This window comes from Globicephala melas, chromosome 2 (assembly GCF_963455315.2).
Source record: "Globicephala melas chromosome 2, mGloMel1.2, whole genome shotgun sequence".
Taxonomy (NCBI): domain Eukaryota; kingdom Metazoa; phylum Chordata; class Mammalia; order Artiodactyla; family Delphinidae; genus Globicephala; species Globicephala melas.
The window spans coordinates 14,317,800-14,337,697 of NC_083315.2; the positions used below are offsets into that span (position 1 = coordinate 14,317,800).

Here is a 19,898-nt window from a genome sequence, read left to right on the forward strand (position 1 = left end):
CATGTGTACTGCGTTTTCTTAAAGGAGGTTTGCGGTACTTTATAGTAATAAAATTCATAAAAGACTGGAAAATTAAAACAACGATGACGTGGGAGTCTAGAAGGAGAAATTGTTAGGAATATAGCATTGGCTTGAGAGATAATTTTTGATTTTGCAAAGATATTTTTTAAAATGTATCCCAAATGCCTAGAACCCTGCAAATAATAAAAGAGGTTAACGATTACCTCCAGGAAAACATCACACACAAAAGAAAATATAATCACAGATTGCTACTGTTAAATCAAGTGATCAAGCAATCCCTAAGTGCGGTGTAGCTGCAGGGCTGTCTCACCACACTTCATAAACCCAGCTGGTAAGAAAACAAAGAAACCTTTATACCCACGACACAGCAGGCAGCATGGGCTTCATGTGGCCACAGTTCCCCTTGCCCCTCCACCCCCTGAGTTCCAAGGAAGACCGTGGCCGGTGGGTCATGGGAGCAAGTGCAGGTAGATGCTGAGCACACAGTGGATCTTTGTCACAGCTGAGAAGTGCTAAGCTCAGGAAACTCGCAATCGTGTAAGGGGACCACTAGCAAACCTGCCCAACAGGGAGACATTGTCTGTATCAACCTGGTTAGGAAGCAAGTCTTCTCTGGGGAGGAAAGGGAGGCTTTATTATTGCAAAGATGGTTCTTGGCTGCCCAGTCTCCCTTTCCTCTCAGATGGTGACCTGGAAGTGGGGACTTTATTAGTCCCCCCCGCCATTGCTGGTGCCACGTAGCTCTTGCCTCACCAGGAGTGTCAAATGGTAGCCCCCCCCCCCCCCACCCTGCCCAGTTATCCTGTGGTGAGCTTCCTCGTGGCTCAGCTTTCTTCCCACAATCCCCGGTTGCTTCTTGAGCCCTGGGTTAAACATTTTCCTCCACAAGTAGAAAAAAGTCATGGTGTGTGTGTGTGCTTTAGCTTCTTCAGCTGCTATAACAGAACACCATAGACTGGGTGGATTAGAAACAACACATATTTATTTCTCACAGTCCTGGAGGCTGGAAGGCAGAGATGAGGGTGCTAGCATGGTCAGGTCTGCGGAGGGCCCTCTTCTTGGCTGCAGACTGCTATCTTCTCCTTGTGTCCTCACGTGATAGAAGGAAAGCTAGCTAACTCTCTGGCCTCTTCTCATAAGGACACTTATCCCATTCATGAGGGCTCCACCCTCATGACCTAATCACCCAAAGGCCCCACCTCCAAAGACCATCACATTGTAGGGGGGGCGGTTAGGATTTCAACATATGAATTTGTGAGGATGCAGACATTTAGTCCATTGCAGGGGGAGAGAGGGAATTTGGGAGTAGCATAAATAGGATCACATGTGCCTCTAAATTTGTGTCAGGTGGAGAAGAAGGACACCAGCAGTAGCTTAGTTGTTCTTCATCGTGGCTGCCCATTTGAATCACTTGGAAGATTTAAAAAATAAAACACCAGTGTCCACTCCCTCCCACTCCCACCTCAGAGACTCTGATTTAATCTGGGGGACCTGGACATAGCATGGTTTTAAAACATCCCAGGTGAATTTAATATGCAGCCAGGGTTGAAACTCACTGCAAGTACCTGAATCCTCCTCTCTCCTCCTTTCCTTCCCACAGTTCATGGCCCACACTGGAGCTGAAAATGTAAAATATGATATAGTAATGATTGCTTTTATTTTTACATATGGCTTCCAAAGTTTGAGCAATGTTTCATATCACAGTGATGACTATGCCTGTCTCTAAAACTTGGTGGTTTTAACTCAGTGGTAGATGGTTGGTTTCACTTTTATGTTAAAGTCTGTTTATTCATAGTTTCTTATGTAGCAAGGCTGTTTCTCAGGCAGTTGTCTATTCACAGCTTATCATTAAAAACCAACAACTAAAACCTAGAGGCAGTCTGGCTTGTTTCTGTTTACTGCAGGGACGGAAAAGCATTTTCTATAGTGCTAGGAATTCTCTCAGATTAAAAAATAGCATCCTGTTGCTGGATTAGGCATAATTGTTGTGGATTTAGTCCCCACTGTAGCTTGTGGAGAGAATCAGAGGCCCCGAGGACTTGCGGCCCTAGCATGGAACTCTTGATGGCATGTGCAAAAGCCATTTGAGCAAGAAGGTTCACATCAGGGGCCTATGTTATTACCAGTTAGCTCAACCACCTGGTTCATGGCCTTCATGAGATCTAGTTAGGATCTAGCTCATTATTTAATATTTACTTCAAAACTAACAGCATCTTCATACTTTCTTTTTTACGTTTATGTCTTCGTTCAGTAGCAATTTTCCTGTGATTGTCTAAATAGAGATTTTTCTGTCCTAGGGAAAAAAAAAAAAACCTCATTAAGTTCTTTGACATGCATTAGCTGATAAAAGCATCTATTTCTAAATATTTTAGAATTTCTAAATATCTAAAATATTTCTAAATATCTAAAATATTTCTGATTTCATTGCATCTTGTATTCTTCATTGGAAAATTCCCGAGGGCTGATTTTCTCCTTATTCTAGATTTTTAAAAAAGTAAGCCTATGAGAAAAACCCCAAAATTATTTTCTCTGTTCATTCTGTGTCTATAGTTAGCTAATTGCTATAGACTTAATGCTTGTGTCCCCCCGCCCAAATTCATATGTTGAAATCCTAACCCCCAATACGATAGTACTAGGAGGTGTAGCATTTGGCAGGCGATTAGGTCATGAGGGTGGAGTCCTCATGAATGGGGTTTAGTGCCATTATGAAAGAGACCCCACAGAGCTCCCTCACCTTCTGCCATGTAAGGACGCAGCAAAAAGATGGCCTTCTGTGAATCAGGAAGCAGATTCTCACCAGACACCGAATCTGCTGAAGCTTTACTCTTGGACTTCCCAGTCTCCAGAACCGTGAGAAATAAATGTTAGTTGTTTCAGCCCCGCAGTCTGTGGTATTTTTTTATACGCACCCCAGATGACCTAAGACATCAGTAAAGCACCATTTTTATTTTTATGTTCTGCATTTGGAGTTTGGCCATATACTATTACTCTATGGTCATTGTGAGGCTGTCAAAACTTCCACTCCTTCTGTAATGACCTGAGACTTTTATTGTGGTGTCACTGCGCAGAGATGATTGTTCTGATGCCTTCCTGCTTAATCTCCCAGACTCTGTATTTGTATTCTATAAAGTGGGAATGACACTTGTATTAGAGAGTTATTCTGTTAATTAAGGGGCGATACATAAAGCACAGGCATACGGAGGACACTTCCATAATTCTCTTTCTCTTCTCCCATCTGCTCTGGGTACCTTCCCCAGAGTGGACATTTTTGGGGTGCTTTTTCTGCTTTTAATTTGGGTGAATTTCTGTGGTTCATTTACTCCAATCTTTGTATGTTTACATGTATTTCCTTATTTTTCCAGTTTCAGATTTCTGAAGGCTCCTAAAAATTTTCCTTCCTCCATTTTTACCTTCTGTTTTATGATCTTCCTGTCTACTTACTTCTTTCTTTGTCTTGACTTTACCTCCTTCAATCATAAGAATAAGCCTTAATTAGAAAATATTAGCGTTGGCTGTTTATGTAAGAATTTTTTGTGCACTAGAAGAGAGATTTCAGTTTTATAAATACTATAGGACATTTCAAATAGAGCCTGAAACCCTCAGAGCTTTAGTCATCTTCCAGACCTCTGGTCCATAAATCTTACCAATGTGAAATGAAAGTTGTCACACTTTTGTGTTTTGTTGTTGCCTTAGTATAATGAAAGCCACTGTTTTGTGGCTTTTATGCTATTGAAATAGAAACTGCTCAACCTCAAGACTCTTGGGCTGGAAGACCATCATACCTTTACCACCATCTGTACTAATGCCCATGGGTTAAGACTCCGTGCTTCCACAGCAAGGGATGCGGGTTCCATTCCCTGGTCAGGGGGAACTAAGATACCGTATGCCGCTCTGTGCGGCCAAAAGAAAAAAAAAATGCTCATGCTGTCTGACCACTAGTTTAATAAGGAGGGCACTGTGTGTTTTTCTCTTTCATAAGAAGTACTTGTTTGTTGCAAAATTAGCCTAACATCTTGCTTTTGCAAAAACCCATTGAATTCCATATTTTTGTGGACAATGTCTCATACTCACGTGGAATAGCTATCTTTTAGCCAAATCCATAATAAACCCAATTTCCAAAGCCATTACCTGAAATTTCCTTTTGCTTGTTTCACCTATGTTTCATAAAAAACATTCATGTAGCACAACAATAAAAAAGCAATGTCTGTGCCTCTTTTTAAATAGGGATTTGCTTTTAGTAAGTTGATTCCTCTGAGCTCTCAGTTATATTTTTCATAGTCCTAATAGGAGCTTCCTAAAATATCTTCTATTGTACCAGGTATAAGGTAGATAACAAGTTTGATAACCCCAAAGAGACTTGCGTTAAATAATGTAAACAGAGAGGGAGATGGAAATAATCAATCAAGGCATGAGGAGAGACCGTAAGGACAAGGTTTCTCATTCTAAACTCTCCTGCTCTCTCCAGCCCACACGTGTTTAGGATAAATACCTTCTTCTCCTTCTGTATTTGACAGTAGCTACAGATTCCTTTTGAAGGTCGGATTTGAACAATTGAGTAGGCATGAATTTTCATTTTTAAAAGCCAAAGTTAGAGAACACTTTTCTTCTTTTTGAAAAAATTTTTATTGGAGTATGGTTGATTTACAATGTTGTGTTAGTTTCAGGTACACAACAAAGTGAATCAGTTATACATATACATATATCCATTCTTTTTTAGATTCTTTTCCCATATAGGTTATTACAGAATATTGACTAGAGTTCCCTCTGCTATACAGTAGGTCCTTATTAGTTATCTATTTATATATAGTAGTGTGTATATGTCAATCCCAATCTCCCAATTTATCGCCCCCCCCATTTCCCCTTTGGTACCTTAAGTTTGTTTTCTACATCTGTGATCCTATTTCTGTTTTGTAAATAAGTTCATTTATACCATTTTTTTAGATTCCACATATAAGTGATATCATATGATATTTGTCTTTCTCTGTCTGACTTACTTGACTTCCACCCATGTTGTTGCAAATGGCATTATTTCTTTTTTTATGGCTGAGTAGTAGTATTCCATTGTATATATGTACCACATCTTCTTTATCCATTCATTGGTTGATGAGCATTTAGGTTGCTTCCATGTCTTGGCTATTGTAAATAGTGCTGCAATGAACATTGGGGTGCATGTGTCTTTTTGAATTATGGTTCTGTATCTAGAGAACACTGTTAAACGACATTCTTGAGTTGTCAGTACTGATGGGTGCTAAATTGGGATTATCATGCACAACCTGTGTAAACATAAACGCATTACAGCTGATGAGATAACATATTTAAGAGTTTTTTTCATCATTATCCTTTCCTGATCATTTTTTCCCCAAAATATTTTAAGATGGTTGTGCGTGATTCTATACATCAAAATTTAAAGGTCATAGTTAGGTAGTGTAACAAAGGATTAAGTGTTTAATTCTTTATTTTTATTACTTGTCAAGGGTTACTTATTTAATCTTAAGTATTTACAGATAGATCAAAATAATAATGAAGCAATGTCTTCTTTAAATGGATTAAAAACCAGTTCAAGACTGCTGGCCTGGGGATGCAGTTGGAGTCATTGACTAATAATGTATTTAAGGAAATGCCCTAAGTATCCTGAGCCATTTCCTTCATTGGGCAAAGGACAGATGTCCAAGGCCATCACTGCTCTAGGAGGGCAGTTAGTTTTGTCACTCCTCTTATACCTGCATGCTTTGAGCATAGTGGGCAGTGATTATTGTTAACATCCATGCCAGCTTACTAAGTGACAGGAAAGGTAGTAAGCTCTGTGCATGCATGAAGTCTCTTAAATGCTTGCTGATAGTCAAGGGAGTAAATAAATGAATGGTCATTGTTTCCAGCTTCCAACACAAGAAAAAGCTCTTTTACTCAGCTAGTTAAGTAGGTCTAGATATTTATGGGAATTCCAGTATTTTTTCTTCATGAGGGAATTATGACAACATCCTTGACATCTATTGATGTTAATATTCAAATTGAGTTGATAATGTTAAAAAGTGCTGTTTTCTGACATATTTGATGTTTAATCACTTTATAATATACTACAATCCAAGTAAAGATCTTTCTCGAAAAAGACATTAAATAAACACAGTTGTAAGAACATTGTAATATGAATTAATTCAAGAACTATTTAAAAAATCCCCATTTAACCTAATATCATTATTATCCGGAGAACAGATTAATGATTTGTAATTTTCTGATGATTAAATTCTTTCAAGTTTGATGTTCTCATATATCATTAGAATGAGTGTGCCACTTATAAAATGTTAATTATTCATGATACCCAAGAATTATATCTGCTTTATTCTTTTATTATAACTGTCCTGAATAAATCAACCCATGATAATTACTTTATATACTCAACCTGATTGAACAAAGATGGCAACCTATTGTGGGTTTTTATAGCACGTATATCATAAAAGTTTTACTAGTGCATCATATAATTATTCAAACCACAAGGAAGGGCATGCCTACTAAAATACCTTCATTTATAGCCCATGATTCTGGTTACAAATACTTAAACACACACTACTGATTTCGTAGGGTTTTATGTAGCTTCTGTATTGGTTTATCCAGAATTCAGTTTTCTTCAAAACAGGAACTATGTCTTTTGAATGTCATTAATTAGTGGTGAGAACAGCACAAACTAAGTGAATACTATCTTTTTTTATGTATTATAGAAGGATAATGTTTACGAAATTCTTTAAGTGATTTCATTCCTCAGGCTTTCCTAACACTATCCAGCTAACTTATAGCCAAAAATAAAATGGATAATTTGTAATATTCTAAGTAAAATTTTCTTTTAAGGCTTAACAAACATTTGTTGCTAAACCTATGCTATGTTTACCGTCTTTGTAAAGGTAATATTCAACAGTATGTCTCAAAATATTGAAAGCACCCATTATTAAATATCCTGTGAAAACACTTATACCCTGTCATTGACAATCCAATTAAATTCCTTTAAATTTCTTTTTTTTTAATTGAAGTATAGTTGATTTACAATGCTGTGTTAGTTCCAGGTGTACAGCACAGTGATTCAGTTACGCATATATATGTAAATCTGTTCTTTTTCAGATTAGTTTCCCTTATAGGTTATTATAAAATATTGAGTATAATTCCCTGTGCTATACAATAGGTCCTTGTTGTAAATTCCTTTAAATTTCTTACTTTTATTTTGGAAAATACCTACAAGGATCCCATGCCAAATGAAACCAGGATTTTGTTAAGGGATTGCGGGAAATTTCTGTTTTGTATTTGTGTTGTTTTAACATAGCATCGGCAATAGTGTAATACAAATATTTCTAACATATTTAACTGCATGTTAAACTGATTACTTGTATATGTCCTTAATTACTGACATTTATACTGCTCTAGAGATCACTTACAATATCACTCTTCAAATTTCACATGACACTGAAAATGGCATTTGGTTTCAGAAATGTCTAGCAGAGCATGGGGTCACCTGAGGGCTTGGGAGGGGTACTTCGAGACTCGGTTTAAGGATTCTTTGTGTGTGTGTCTGTTTAACGTCCAGCACCTGTTCTTCCTGGAGCCTACCAGCAAAGCCATTCTCAAGGGTATGGGTACATGCATCAGACCAGCTTGTCATCCATGAGGTCAATGCAGCATTCACCAAATCTAGTAAGTGCCCATTTGAAGCGTTCCTCCTTCCCTGGTCTTCATATTTTATCTCCAGAATGTAAATGCACGTAGAATACAGTTGAATTGAATAGGGTACATTTTTTATATAAAGGGTAAATGATGATGTGTTGCATTTTTACAGGCTTCCCTAAGGAAGTGGAAGACATATAGGGGTAGACCGTTGAGAAGGGGAGGCACGATGAGAAAACATGCAAACAGTAAAACATACAAAGACTCTACCAGTACCATAACCTCATTGTTATCTCATGATTGGAAGTTGTCAACTACGGTCTTCATTCAGTAAAAAAAGCACAAATATCTGGTCACGTTAACTAACTGAGAGCTAAATGACACAGCCAGCATATGTCTTTGAGTCCTCCTCTGGAAATCTTGGAGTGCTGATTCATTCACTGAATGTAAGGCTTGGAAGCAGTGTTCCGGGTCATTTAGTCAAATGTGGCATCTTAGGCTGAAATTGCTTCTCCAGGCTTCCGACACAGTCCCTTGGCCTTCGCCTGTGCACTTAGAAAGAGGTGGCCCTTCTAAGCTTGTAAAATACCTTTTTTAAAATGTATTTTTGTTGAAGTGTAGTTGACTTACAATATTATATTAGTTTCAGGTGTACAACATAGTGATTTGGTGTTTTTATGGATTATGCACCATTAAAGTTATTATAATATTATTGACTGTTTTTCTGGGCTATACGTCACACGTCTGTGACCTACTTATTTTTTATAACTGGTAGTAAGGTATCTTTATTCACTCTAAAGTTCTTTGCATCTCAGCCAGTTTCCTCAGTCTATGATTGATTTTGAGATTGTCTGATATCGTTAGCTAAACTCTTGGCCTCAAATGAAAACAAATATAGTAAAACTCATTTAAAAAATTTCCTCATTATAACAAGGACTTAATTATATGTACCTAAATATTCAGGACATTTATATGCTAGATTTCTATCACTGTGATACAAAAACCTATTGAGTATATTATGGATTTTTTCTTTTATTTGTTTTAAATATTTTTAAGAGGAAACAAAAATTTTTAGTCAAGTTCATTACCTCTGCCAGGAGACCGACGGTAGTGATTTGGCAGGACTTGGACCTGTCTGCCACTATGGTGGGTTTTGTTCTCTGAAGAATGTGGAGAATCTACATAATCCAAGGTCTCTGGGCTTATCTGAAGCTGGGGGAGTGGCTTTACTGCTTCAGAGCTTACTTTTTGACGGGCTAGCTGTTGTATTTAGCGGCTTGCTCTGGCCCCCAGTATTACGTCTTTTGCCAGACTAGTAACCTTGAGATGAACACAGTCAGGACAGACAGTACGCTCTGGTTTGCAGGACTCCAGAAATAGATGTGCTTGGGAAGATTCCTGATAGTTACTTTATGCGTGGGTTGGTTTGTTGCGACCCGCATTTGCGGCTGTGACTATCTTGGTGTCCATCGTGTGACCCCGTCTCTCCCTCCTCAGAGGACCTACCGAGCCATGTACGATTACAGTGCCCAGGATGAAGATGAAGTCTCCTTCAGGGATGGCGACTACATCGTCAACGTGCAGCCCATCGACGACGGCTGGATGTACGGCACGGTGCAGAGAACTGGGAAAACCGGGATGCTTCCGGCGAATTACATTGAGTTTGTTAATTAATCATTTTTCCTTGCCCTTTGAGCTTTGTTCTAATGTACACTAAACGTAATCTTTTTAAAAGGTAGAAGATACTTTTAAGACAACTTGGCAGTTATTTTACAGTAATCTATCCTTCCTTTGACAATTAGACACGCAGGTACCAGGAAGAAGGAATGACTTCTGGGCTGAAAACAGCAGCATTTTCGGTAATTCGTATAAACAAAATAATTAGGTCTGGAGACCTGGTGCTGCTAATTGTGTTAATGTTTTCCTTTGATTGGCTATCGTGAACCCTTCTGGGGAAATGTATTTTTGTAGACTTTAATAGAGACGTTGATTGTCCCTTAAATGTCACAAGTATATGAAATTTCTTAGCTGTCCCTTTGGAATCACCAGAAGCCAGTCCTCGTAATTGAGCAACACAGCCGATAATTTAAAAACCATTTAGCTTTTGAGTCACGACGCAATTTCCAATTCAAGTGAAAATTGCCTAAATATATTAAATGTAAGCAGTGGCAGAATGACAGTTTGGTTAAAATTATATTGACTGGTGGCCTTAGGGATCTAGAAACTTCTACCGAACAAAGAAATTTCCTTGTTCCCTGGGCCAACTTGGGTCTGTTTATTTCTCATTTGTACCGAGGTGTATCCTACTCTCCATTTACATTCTATGGACCTAAGTATATGCTTGGCTGCCTAGAATGTCAGGACCAAATTACTTCACAGCTACTCTACAAAGGGCAAATTTTAAGGTCATCTATATTATTTCCCTGATACTAATAGCCTTTACCCTGTTGCATGTCATGTAGGTTCAAGCTTCTGTAACATAGGCAGCTGCACTGCCTGTTCCTGTTATTAAAACAAAAAGTGTGGCCGATAATCTAAAAGCCCTTTCCTCTAGTTGCCAGCTCATCAGAAAAACATAACTTGAAAAGTTGCTTGAGATTCTCTTGCCGCATTGCACTCTAGTTTTGAAGGATTTACACCTTAGGAAATAGATGTATACTCTAGCAAATAAGTGATTTAGGTGTTTATTGAACAGCTTTCATTAACTTAATGCCGCTATTGATTTAAAAGCAAAGAAAACTTCATAAAAGCCAGTTACAAAGTCGGAATACGAAGTGTGCTGGGGGAAGCCAGCGAACAAAAGATTACCAGCTCCGCACACAGAGACAGGTGATCTGGTTTCTTATTTGGGAAAATGGTATTCAGATTCTGGAATGGGAATCTAGCCACTAAAACCGCTTAATGAAAAGACTTCCTTTCCACTTTCTGGTTTTTATTTTGTAAATCACATCCAGGGGTGAGATTGGGATGTCACCAGAGATTTGAGGTACAGGCCCAACAGGTTGTTCATTTAAAAAGAGATCGTTGTCACATTTTCATTTCCAAATGAGTGACATTGCAGGCTCTGGCTGGGTTCACAGCCGTGACCGTCATGTCGTGAAGTTTAACCTGGAGTCCACAGTCAAGATCACTGGAGAGACTAAGGTCCATCAGCAACTCTGTGTTTTTCTGACCATGCCCTTAGTGAGACTTGCAACAGGGTAGCAGTCATGTAGGGCCTGACTCTATAGCGGTAATGAAACTGAAAAAGTAAAGTTACAAAAATGTAATCAAATGTATGGGCCTTGGGGCTTTCTGCCTTAATAATGTATTCAAAGAAATTAACAAAATATGCTGTAAAACATCTTTTACTGAAATGTTTATTGGTCCAAAGGCAAATGTTAATTCATTTACACCTTTGAAAAGGAAGCACATCGTTTTGAAAATCTGTAATCTTATTTTCATCGGACTAAAAGAGTAATTAAATAAGGTTTATTACATTCAAGCTGCATCTACATGACACTGATGTAAAATTGAAAAGGGAAAAATTCAGGCAAATAACTAGAGACTTTTTGAGGGGGTTTTACATATTACCACATAGCCAGCTTAGCTGATTTTCTGTCATTGAAATGACCAGTTGTGATTCATCTAATTAAACCCCATATCGATCTTGGTGTCTTATACAAAAACCTGCAAAGACAAGCGGAACTTGCAATATTCTTGCAAAAATTTCTGTGCATTGAAACTGAGGGCAATAAGCTTGCTTATTAATTTTATTATACCATTAAGTAAATATTTAAGATTCACCCAGACAGACTACTTTTTTGTGATTATAAAAGAGTAGTTGTTGATTAAATTTGCAGAGGAAATGTAAGACGGGTACAATTTTTGATAAATAGCACATTTATAGGAATCTCAAAGGAGACCGATTTGAAATGATGATTATAATCGGGGAAGTAACCGTAAAGTAACAGCTTGATGTTTCATTGTTTTTCTCATCCACTGATTTCAAAATCAGATTCGCTGAATGTAAACGTCAATACTTATTTGGGGAATAATTCTCCTAAAATTTTAAGCCTCACATAATGTTTGCATAGTAAAATGTTTCTCCTTTCCAGCCTTCAGGAATTAAGATCGGATCAGAATTTAACTAGAGAGCAGTTATTTTACAATAAAGACTGAGGGAGAACCAGTTGCACACGTTCCCGATGCTATGATTTGATAGTGTTGTCACCATTACTAAAGCCTGTCAGGATATTAAGCATCTCAGCAGAAACATAGGAGACAATAGATGTATAAAACCAAAGCGCTATTTTTACAGCATCATTTTCAAAACTGTGTTCTCGGACAACTTCTCCCCTCTCCACACTCCCCCTCTCGCCGTCGATTTGGCAGCGGGCAGATGCTACATATAACGCTGACAGCTCAAGGATGGTTTCAAAAACAGTCCTTTTAAAAATCAAGTTAAAGAAGACTGTGTATGTGCCCGAGCACAGAGAGCAGGCACCTGATTTTCTAAATATGTTCTCAATCCTGATAAAAGCACACGGGCAGTTTGATACGCTTTTCAAAGTTCCGAAAACACAACTGTACGTGGATCATCTCTCTCTTGAGAAGAGCATGGCAACAGAATATATTGCTTTTGGTGTAAGTTTTTGTAGTAGGCGTTTTTACTAATTCTCGTTCTCTGGGAGAGCTTTCTATTTCTAACCTGTGGCAAGACAAAGTCTTCATGTCTTCTTGTTATTGTTTACACATCCGCAGTGTAGCCCACTTTGAAATATTTATCTGGTTGTCAGATCTCCGCACTGTCCCCGCATCTTCTCAGGCCTCCCCCACCTCAGACACCACACAGGAATTTACAAGCACAGTTCCCAGGAGCACCTTGTATGAACATGGATGCGATTAGACCAGCCCCTCTCTTGCCACCAGGTTCATTGCATGAGGATGACGAAGATGCCTTTTCGCCAGTCTCGCCACAGTCTTTCTTTCCTTATCCTCCGTGTTGAGCTAGACAACACTCTGGGATTTGGGAAGCAGACTTTTCTAAACACACAGTGGAAGCTCAAGGTGCATCTCTTTTTCAGGTTTGTCCATCTCCAGTAGAATGTTTTTAATGAAAAGATAAAGAACATGTGTGTGATCCTTTAATAACACCTCCCTATATAAAGTGGATATATTAATAGTTTATACCAAAATTATAATACAGAGATATAAAAAATATATAGGTGCCTTTATGATTACCCTTGTTTATTCACTATGGTCTTGAAAAGAAAACCAAGCAAGCAAGCTTCTGCCTATTCTATAGTAATATTTTATTATATGATTGGTATTTTTTATGGTGGGGAAGTGAGATGCTCCTGACAGATACGAAAGGTGATAGATGATTGTATTTTACCTCTAGAGGTTTAGAAAATACTGACTTCTTCCGTCTATTTCTGAAAGGTCCTTTGTGGATTTATATATAGTTGAGATGCATAAACATTAACTTTAGGTTTGAGATTTACAATACCTATTGTAAGATAGAAGAGTTATGTTATGAGGCTGAATTCATTACATAAGATGAAATTCACTTCATAAATTCATTATACCTTAGCTATTTGCTTCTGATAATCTGGAAGTGGCTAGAGTACGGTTGTTTGGGGTAACTCGACATGGAGGTGAGAAAGCTTTGGTTAATAAGAAGCTGTGTAAACCAAGTTAAGAATGCTAAAATGAAGGTCTCTTTCTGAAGTATTCCGTGCCCATTAGGGTTCTTTCCAGGCACTGCCAACCAGTGCTGATCCAAAAAAGGCAAGACGCTGTACGATGCTTCTGTGGCCATCATTCCCTGATCCGCAAGCCTGGAAGGATCCCTGAGGCACACCTCCTCCCCAGTTGTCCCTGTTACTTCAGTATCTTTGTGGGAATTCCATAGGCTTTTTGTGTTTGATATGTGCTATTCAATTTGCATAGTATATACTTCTTTGTAATCCAGTTGCTGTTAAGAATGATTTATTTTAAAGGAAAAGAGAAAACTGCATCATAGTTCCCTTCCTCGGTGTTCGTACAACGAACTGCTGAGCATTTAGACGCAGCACCGAGTGTGTTACAGGAGGGGTGTGGAACCGTTGGTCTTTGACCTGTGATTAAAACCCCAAATTGAATCATTGTGCAGATTGGCTTCTCTTTGCCTCAAAATATGTAGAATTGTGGTTGATGATTAATTTGCAAGATTGTACTAACTTTGAGAGCATACAGTTTTACAGGAAACGCTTCATGTTTTTAAAATGAAGGGGCTTACAGAACAATACAATGTTATTAATATAATCTGGCTTTTGTTATGCAAATTGTTAACACCAGCTATTAAAATATATTTTAGTAGAAATGCTTTAATTCATGTTTTTTTCCTCTACACTGTGAATCTTTAAGCCTTGGTGGACTAGAGCAACATCGTGCTGCCCAAAGGACTAACCTATGCAAACTAGTTCACATTTTAGTGGATGTCACAGGAATTGTGTAACAAGACGTTATTTCCCCCTGCATAATGTACAGCGGCATTGAAATAACACATTAAGCCTAGCATCATGTATGTATAGATAGTTACTCACAAACCCCTCACGGCTACCATAATCATTAGTATTACCATTCGTTTAAGAGCAGATCGCTGATTTATCTGTTAAAACGACGTCAACGATGTCAGAACAAGAATGACAGATGGATGCATCGGCCTTGGCTTCCAAGTGGTCCCTGCAAGTGTTCTCCTGTGATAGAACCGTGTTCTCAGATGCGCTCTCTCCAGGGTATTATTATTCTGTGTCTTCTTTCTGTATTTGTAAAACATGATAACGCTTTAATTTCCTATCTCTACACATTCGGTTTGCTTAAATAAATGCAGGATATAACAAAATGGTTCCACTTGTTGGTTCTCACCTTGGTTTCTTGGAGCAGGGGTCATTGATAACACCCTGGGTATGGGTTTATCGAGACAACTCACGTCAAATGGCCTCGAAGGTCTGTGGTGGCCTCAGTGCACTAACCTTGGTGAGTCATTCAGAATGTGTCTTCTTCCCCCAAATAAACGTAGCTTTAAATGATAACAATATTATGCTTTTGCAAGCTCAGTCTCCTTCTGATTTTATATCAGAGTGCTATAGTAATACATCATCGTAGTTCACCTCTTTCAAGATTAAATTCCTCATATGTCCTCAATAGTACAGTTTTAATTTTCTTGTATTTGTAAGATGAAAGAAACAGCTTGCAGCAAAGAATAGGAAGTGCACAAACGGAGTGCATGAAACAGGGAGATGCTCTGATTTCCCAGCTCAGAATGGCTCATTTATCATAGAGGAGAATTGCTTTCTTCCTGTTTCCCATAGCTGGAAAAAGTGAGTTACTTCCTTTTTTGCCCTCATATAAATCTGCTGAGACTAGGATCTTAGCTTTATTGTGTTATCTTGTAGAAGTTCCTCTTTGATGGTGCCTAAACCCTCCTAATTGTAAACTGATAAACTCTGCTGATGACACATTCAGTACTCTTGCTTATAGAGTAAACACGCTTCATAATCTTGAATTTTGTGTTTCTCATATTCCAAAAGTATGAAATGAATATTTGTATGATATTAATCAGCAAACATACTGATAATATTTCAAATGACAAAACAGCTTGCTCATTTATTTATTTGAAGAATTTACTTTTTTTTCTCTCTCTCGAAGTTTTTTTTCCCCACCATGCTCACAGATTTTACTCTTTGGAACCCAACCCACAGAGACATGAGTAACTTAGTAAGATTTTTTTTTTTCTGAATTAAAATAATTTAGGTTTAGGATAAACTATGCTTGTATTTTTATTAACTTAAAAATTTGTGAAGTTAGTTGTACAGGTAATTGAGACATACGTGACCACTAGAAGTCTACCAAAGTAACTTTTTACAAAAATACTTATACATAATAAATTGAAAAGTAGATAAAAGGAAAGTTTTGTTCCTTTCTTTATGTAATTTGCTTCTCCTAAGCAGGGGGATTGAATAGAGTTTTGTGATGGCAGAAAACTGGATATGGTCCAAGTGTGAACTTCAACCCCTTTCTGAAGTTCTAAGCAAAATTCTCAGGCCTTTGTCCATTTATATTTGTACTTGGGAGCAGCAGAGTTCTGATGAAAAATAGAATGAGAAAATGGGTTTAAAGGGTGAAAAGTCAGTATTAGAACAAAGGACCCGGTTACTGATTTTGTATTTATACTGTGGCATTTTGATCTTTGCTTTCACTTTTTAAAAAAAGTAGCAAACATGAAAGAGAATAATAGACTAAAATAGAGAAATTAGCAAAATCTGAACGGCTGTTATTTCACTTGAGAAAATAAGGAACTTTTCTGCATTCCAAATTTAGTTACTCAATTGCTTTTAAAATGGACTCGTTTCTGGTTCTTGAGCCAGCCCACTTTTTCCAGAGGGTTTCTACCCAAGGCCACGTGGCCCTTATTAACTTCTGTTATCTCGCCACTCATGACAGGCAGCTGGATGGAGGTGACCCATCTATAGCATGCCCAGGAGCCCTTGATAGGAGCCTCACAAGAACTTTGCCCAACAGGAATGATGGTCACTGAACCTGTCCACGTCTCCCTGAGGAGCCCAAGTTCACAGTATAGAGCAGGTTGGTTAACTGGTCTGATTATTAAAAGCTAAAAGACATAGAGAAAGGAGGAGGAAGTCAAGAGTAAGCAGAGCTGTGAGTAAGCAGAAAGCATGAGATGGGGAAAGATCATGAGATGGGGAAAAGATACTTAGGACAGATGGAGCCAAAAATAAAGTGGATGGTTGGTGGTGGCACGAGCCCTGGAGATGGGAAGACACTGATTCTTGCTAACGGCGGCCCCTGAGAGTAGGGAGCCCCAGCCCCTGCTGCAGAGGAAGCGGCCACACTCCATGTCAGATGCTCAAGGTTCTATCCTGGTCCTGCTGCCAATGTGAGGCCACCTCCCCCTGTCTCGATAAGGAACAAATTTCATGAATGTTGGAAACACTTGCAGGGTGTACCCCAAACGAAAGACCAAGTGGCCAACGTGATTGAAATGCCAATTACATTTTTGCAGTTGAAATGTTCCAAGGTTGTCTTAAATAATTTCTCTTGTTTTCTTTTATGATGCGACATATTACACCGTATACGTGCTACTGAAAACCACTTTAGTTAGAAGTTGTTTCCCTAGGCTCTATGAAGGGTATCAATAATTAATAACAGATGAATTTAACTTCAACCAGTGGGTTTGTACAAAGAAAGGATAGGGAGAGGAATGTTCTCATCAACTTCGAAGTGTTTGGAAAAGAACATGGGAACGACTGGGCCACCTTAGAGAGTGACTCAGGCACTGGTGTCCCAGTGACAAAAGCTGAATTGTTTTTGCAGAGCTTTCAGAAATACCTAATTCTTCCAGGTTTCCTCGGTGATAGTTCTTGATTAAGGTGGATGAAGCAGTAACTGTAACTTACTCACTCAGCATGGATTTATTCAATGCTTACGTGATTCAAGGAACAGAACACAGGAACTTTCGTATTATATTGGTAGAGGGGAGACTTACATTAAACAACCAATGATATGCATTTATCCACTTGTATACAGTTGTGTATACTTAATACAGTTAATTGTTTCATTGCAGTTTGAGAGATGTTGTGAAAGGAGAGCCTAGTGCTCCCTGAGTTCTTAGAGCTGGGCCGGGGTGACCTGTGGACTCGGCGCAGGGGAAGGTGTGGAAGACTTCTCTGAGGATCTGCTATTTGAACTGAGCTGAAAGCCGCACTGAGAGCTCAGTCCATCTAAGCCTTAGATGCATGGGAAAGTTTAGTCACTGGCCGCTAATGATAGAAATACTCTAGTCTTCTGCCAGGTTTTAATTTAAATAGCAATGGCAGGCTTTCGTAATTTTCATTCAATTAAATTTTCATGAACAAAAGTTGGGGTATGCACGTGCACAAATATGTGTGCATGCCCTACCCTTTGGTTATTCTAATTATGACTTATTCCACTTCGAAAGTCAGCAGGTTGCAAAGAGTTAATTATACACACAAAGTTGGACAGATGTGGAATACTTCACTTCCTTTTTTGGATAATTGGTTATTATGTAGACTTTCCTGTGTCCTTACTTCCTCCTTGAGTATTTTTGGAAAGCATGTGCTTACTGGAGTTTACGGTCCTACAGTCTGCAGAACCATTGATTAAAAATGCTGTTCTCTCCTGTTTTAGATTCCACAGGTTTGGGAATTGTCCTTCCATCTAATATGTGATATGAGTTAGATTTTCAACATTAACTGGACAACACAGGGAAAAATCACTCACAAAGCAAGATAGTTGTTGGTAATTATTTACAATAAGTCCTTGCTTGGAGGTAAATCATAGCTTTGTTTATAGAATTCTGGCAAGATTGTTGAACATCCGTCTCCTTTAAAAATCTGACAGTATGTTTGCACATTTTATCTGCGGTACCCTTGCCCCAGTTAAATTCATGATCGATAATACTTTGGATGTATTTGGCTCTTATAATGCTTGTGTGGGAACACTTTTTGATATTTATAAATACTTGCTGGCTGCATGTACATCTTTCTTTTAGAAAGGAGTGTTTTGACTTTCAAAATGGTGCCGCATAAAGCGATTTCTGAACTTCTACATCTTTTTGTTATGTTGCTTTTCTTCCAAAAAGCGTAGCTCTGATGATCCAACTACAGCCATCATATTTGTATTGTAACACAGTTTTTTTTGTTTACAACCATATGCCCACTGTTTTACATTCATTTTAGTGGGATCGGGAGAAGAGGTGCCTGAAAACCCGGGGGACAAACTTGTTTTGTGTGACCCATCCAATGGTCCAGGTGAGTGTGGAAAGCATCTGACTGCAGCCATCCTCCACCCAGAAAAACAAGGGACGGGCACGGGGAGATTTTTCTATCTTCCATGATTTAAGTCCTAGAAAGGTGTGAGAGTGGGGGAGAGGATGGCTCCTATGCTGATTTATTTTTCGAAGCAGGCAAATAAAAATGTTTATGGTATGAGAACATTATTATAGTATGTCAGCTCTTAGTATTATCGAAAGATTTCATGCCTGAAGGGTATTGAAACATTTCCAGAACTTCAAATGATATGCTACTTGATCATGACGGAGACCCTAAAATGGTAGTTTCATAATGTAGAATCCTTAAGAATTTGACAGAGTTAATTTAGTTATATTTCAGCACAGATCCAAGATCTACATTACGATTGATTGGGGTGGAGGGGAGTTATCGGCCAAAAGAAGTCCTGTACCAAAGATGACCGTGTCAGGTGAGTGAGTGAATACCTGTGGAACGGTAGCATCGCAGGAAAGAGAAGGAAGGACGTAGCTGGGGCAAGGGCAGATCTGAAGAGCCCAAGGCCTCACTTGGATGAAAGGTCAAAGTTTTTGCTTCAACTGGAATTGGGTCTTTCAAAATGATTCCAGTCTCAGGAGGTAGAGTTTCTCTGTGTTGGCCTTGGTTATCTTCCCATGTCTTTGCAGTTTTGTCATGTCCACAAAATAATGCCGCACTGAGTTGTGTTGCTGAGCTTTTCTGGGGGAACGATGGATTTAGAAAGCATCTGGAAAATGCTGAAAGTTCACTTTGTGTGAGTACAAGTTGGGATGTAGTCTTTGAATTTAGTATTGTGTGATGCCCCAGCCTTTATATGGACTTTTTTTCCTTTAAAGTCTGAGAAAGCCATGTTAATCGGAGCGGAGCTGAGTAGGTCCCGCGTTAGGTAGAATTTGGGTGTCTCACATCTCTGAGAGGGACAAGTTTCAACCAACAACATGCGTGCCCTTCCACACTTGTTGCCTTTGGACTCACAGATTTTCAGGGGAGCAGAGACCTTCAGTCAAACCCCTACCGTCAGGAAGACATGGCATGATTGTCTCGTTGTATTGATTGGAAGACCAGGGCCTGAGAAAGTTGGTGACTCTATCATAATCTAATGGCTGGACTTTGAAGGTGGATAAAAACCTAGCTCCTCTGTCTTCGATCATGGTGCCTCTCCCCTCACACAGTGTTGCTCTTGACGTCCGCTCTATCTGGTTCAGATGGCGAGGAGAAGAGTGAGCGCTTATCTGGAGCTGCCCTTCTTGTTCCTTTAATGTCCCAATACTGGCTCTGCTGCACAGCTGTGAGCGCTGAGGAAAGTGATCCCAGGCGGTGCCCCGCTTTGATCACCCAAACCATGGCAAGGACACTTTGGAGTAGCAGAAGAAGTGATGGTGTCCAGACTCTCATATCACA

At 38.9% G+C, this 19,898-nt stretch overlaps 1 protein-coding gene across 3 annotated transcripts in view; it reads left to right on the forward strand.

Annotated features, from left to right (window-relative positions):
• The window catches only part of NEBL (nebulette), a 339,860-nt gene extending 321,581 nt beyond the window's left edge, over positions 1 to 18,279 (forward strand). For all 3 annotated transcript variants that reach the window (XM_060293069.1, XM_030837122.2, XM_060293080.1), the window contains 2 exons: positions 7,589 to 7,695; positions 9,163 to 18,279. In XM_060293069.1, coding sequence (XP_060149052.1) covers positions 7,589 to 7,695; positions 9,163 to 9,339 — 284 coding nt within the window. In that variant the 3' untranslated portion in view covers positions 9,340 to 18,279. The remainder of the gene's footprint in view (positions 1 to 7,588; positions 7,696 to 9,162) is intronic.
• Positions 18,280 to 19,898: the final 1,619 nt, after the last annotated feature.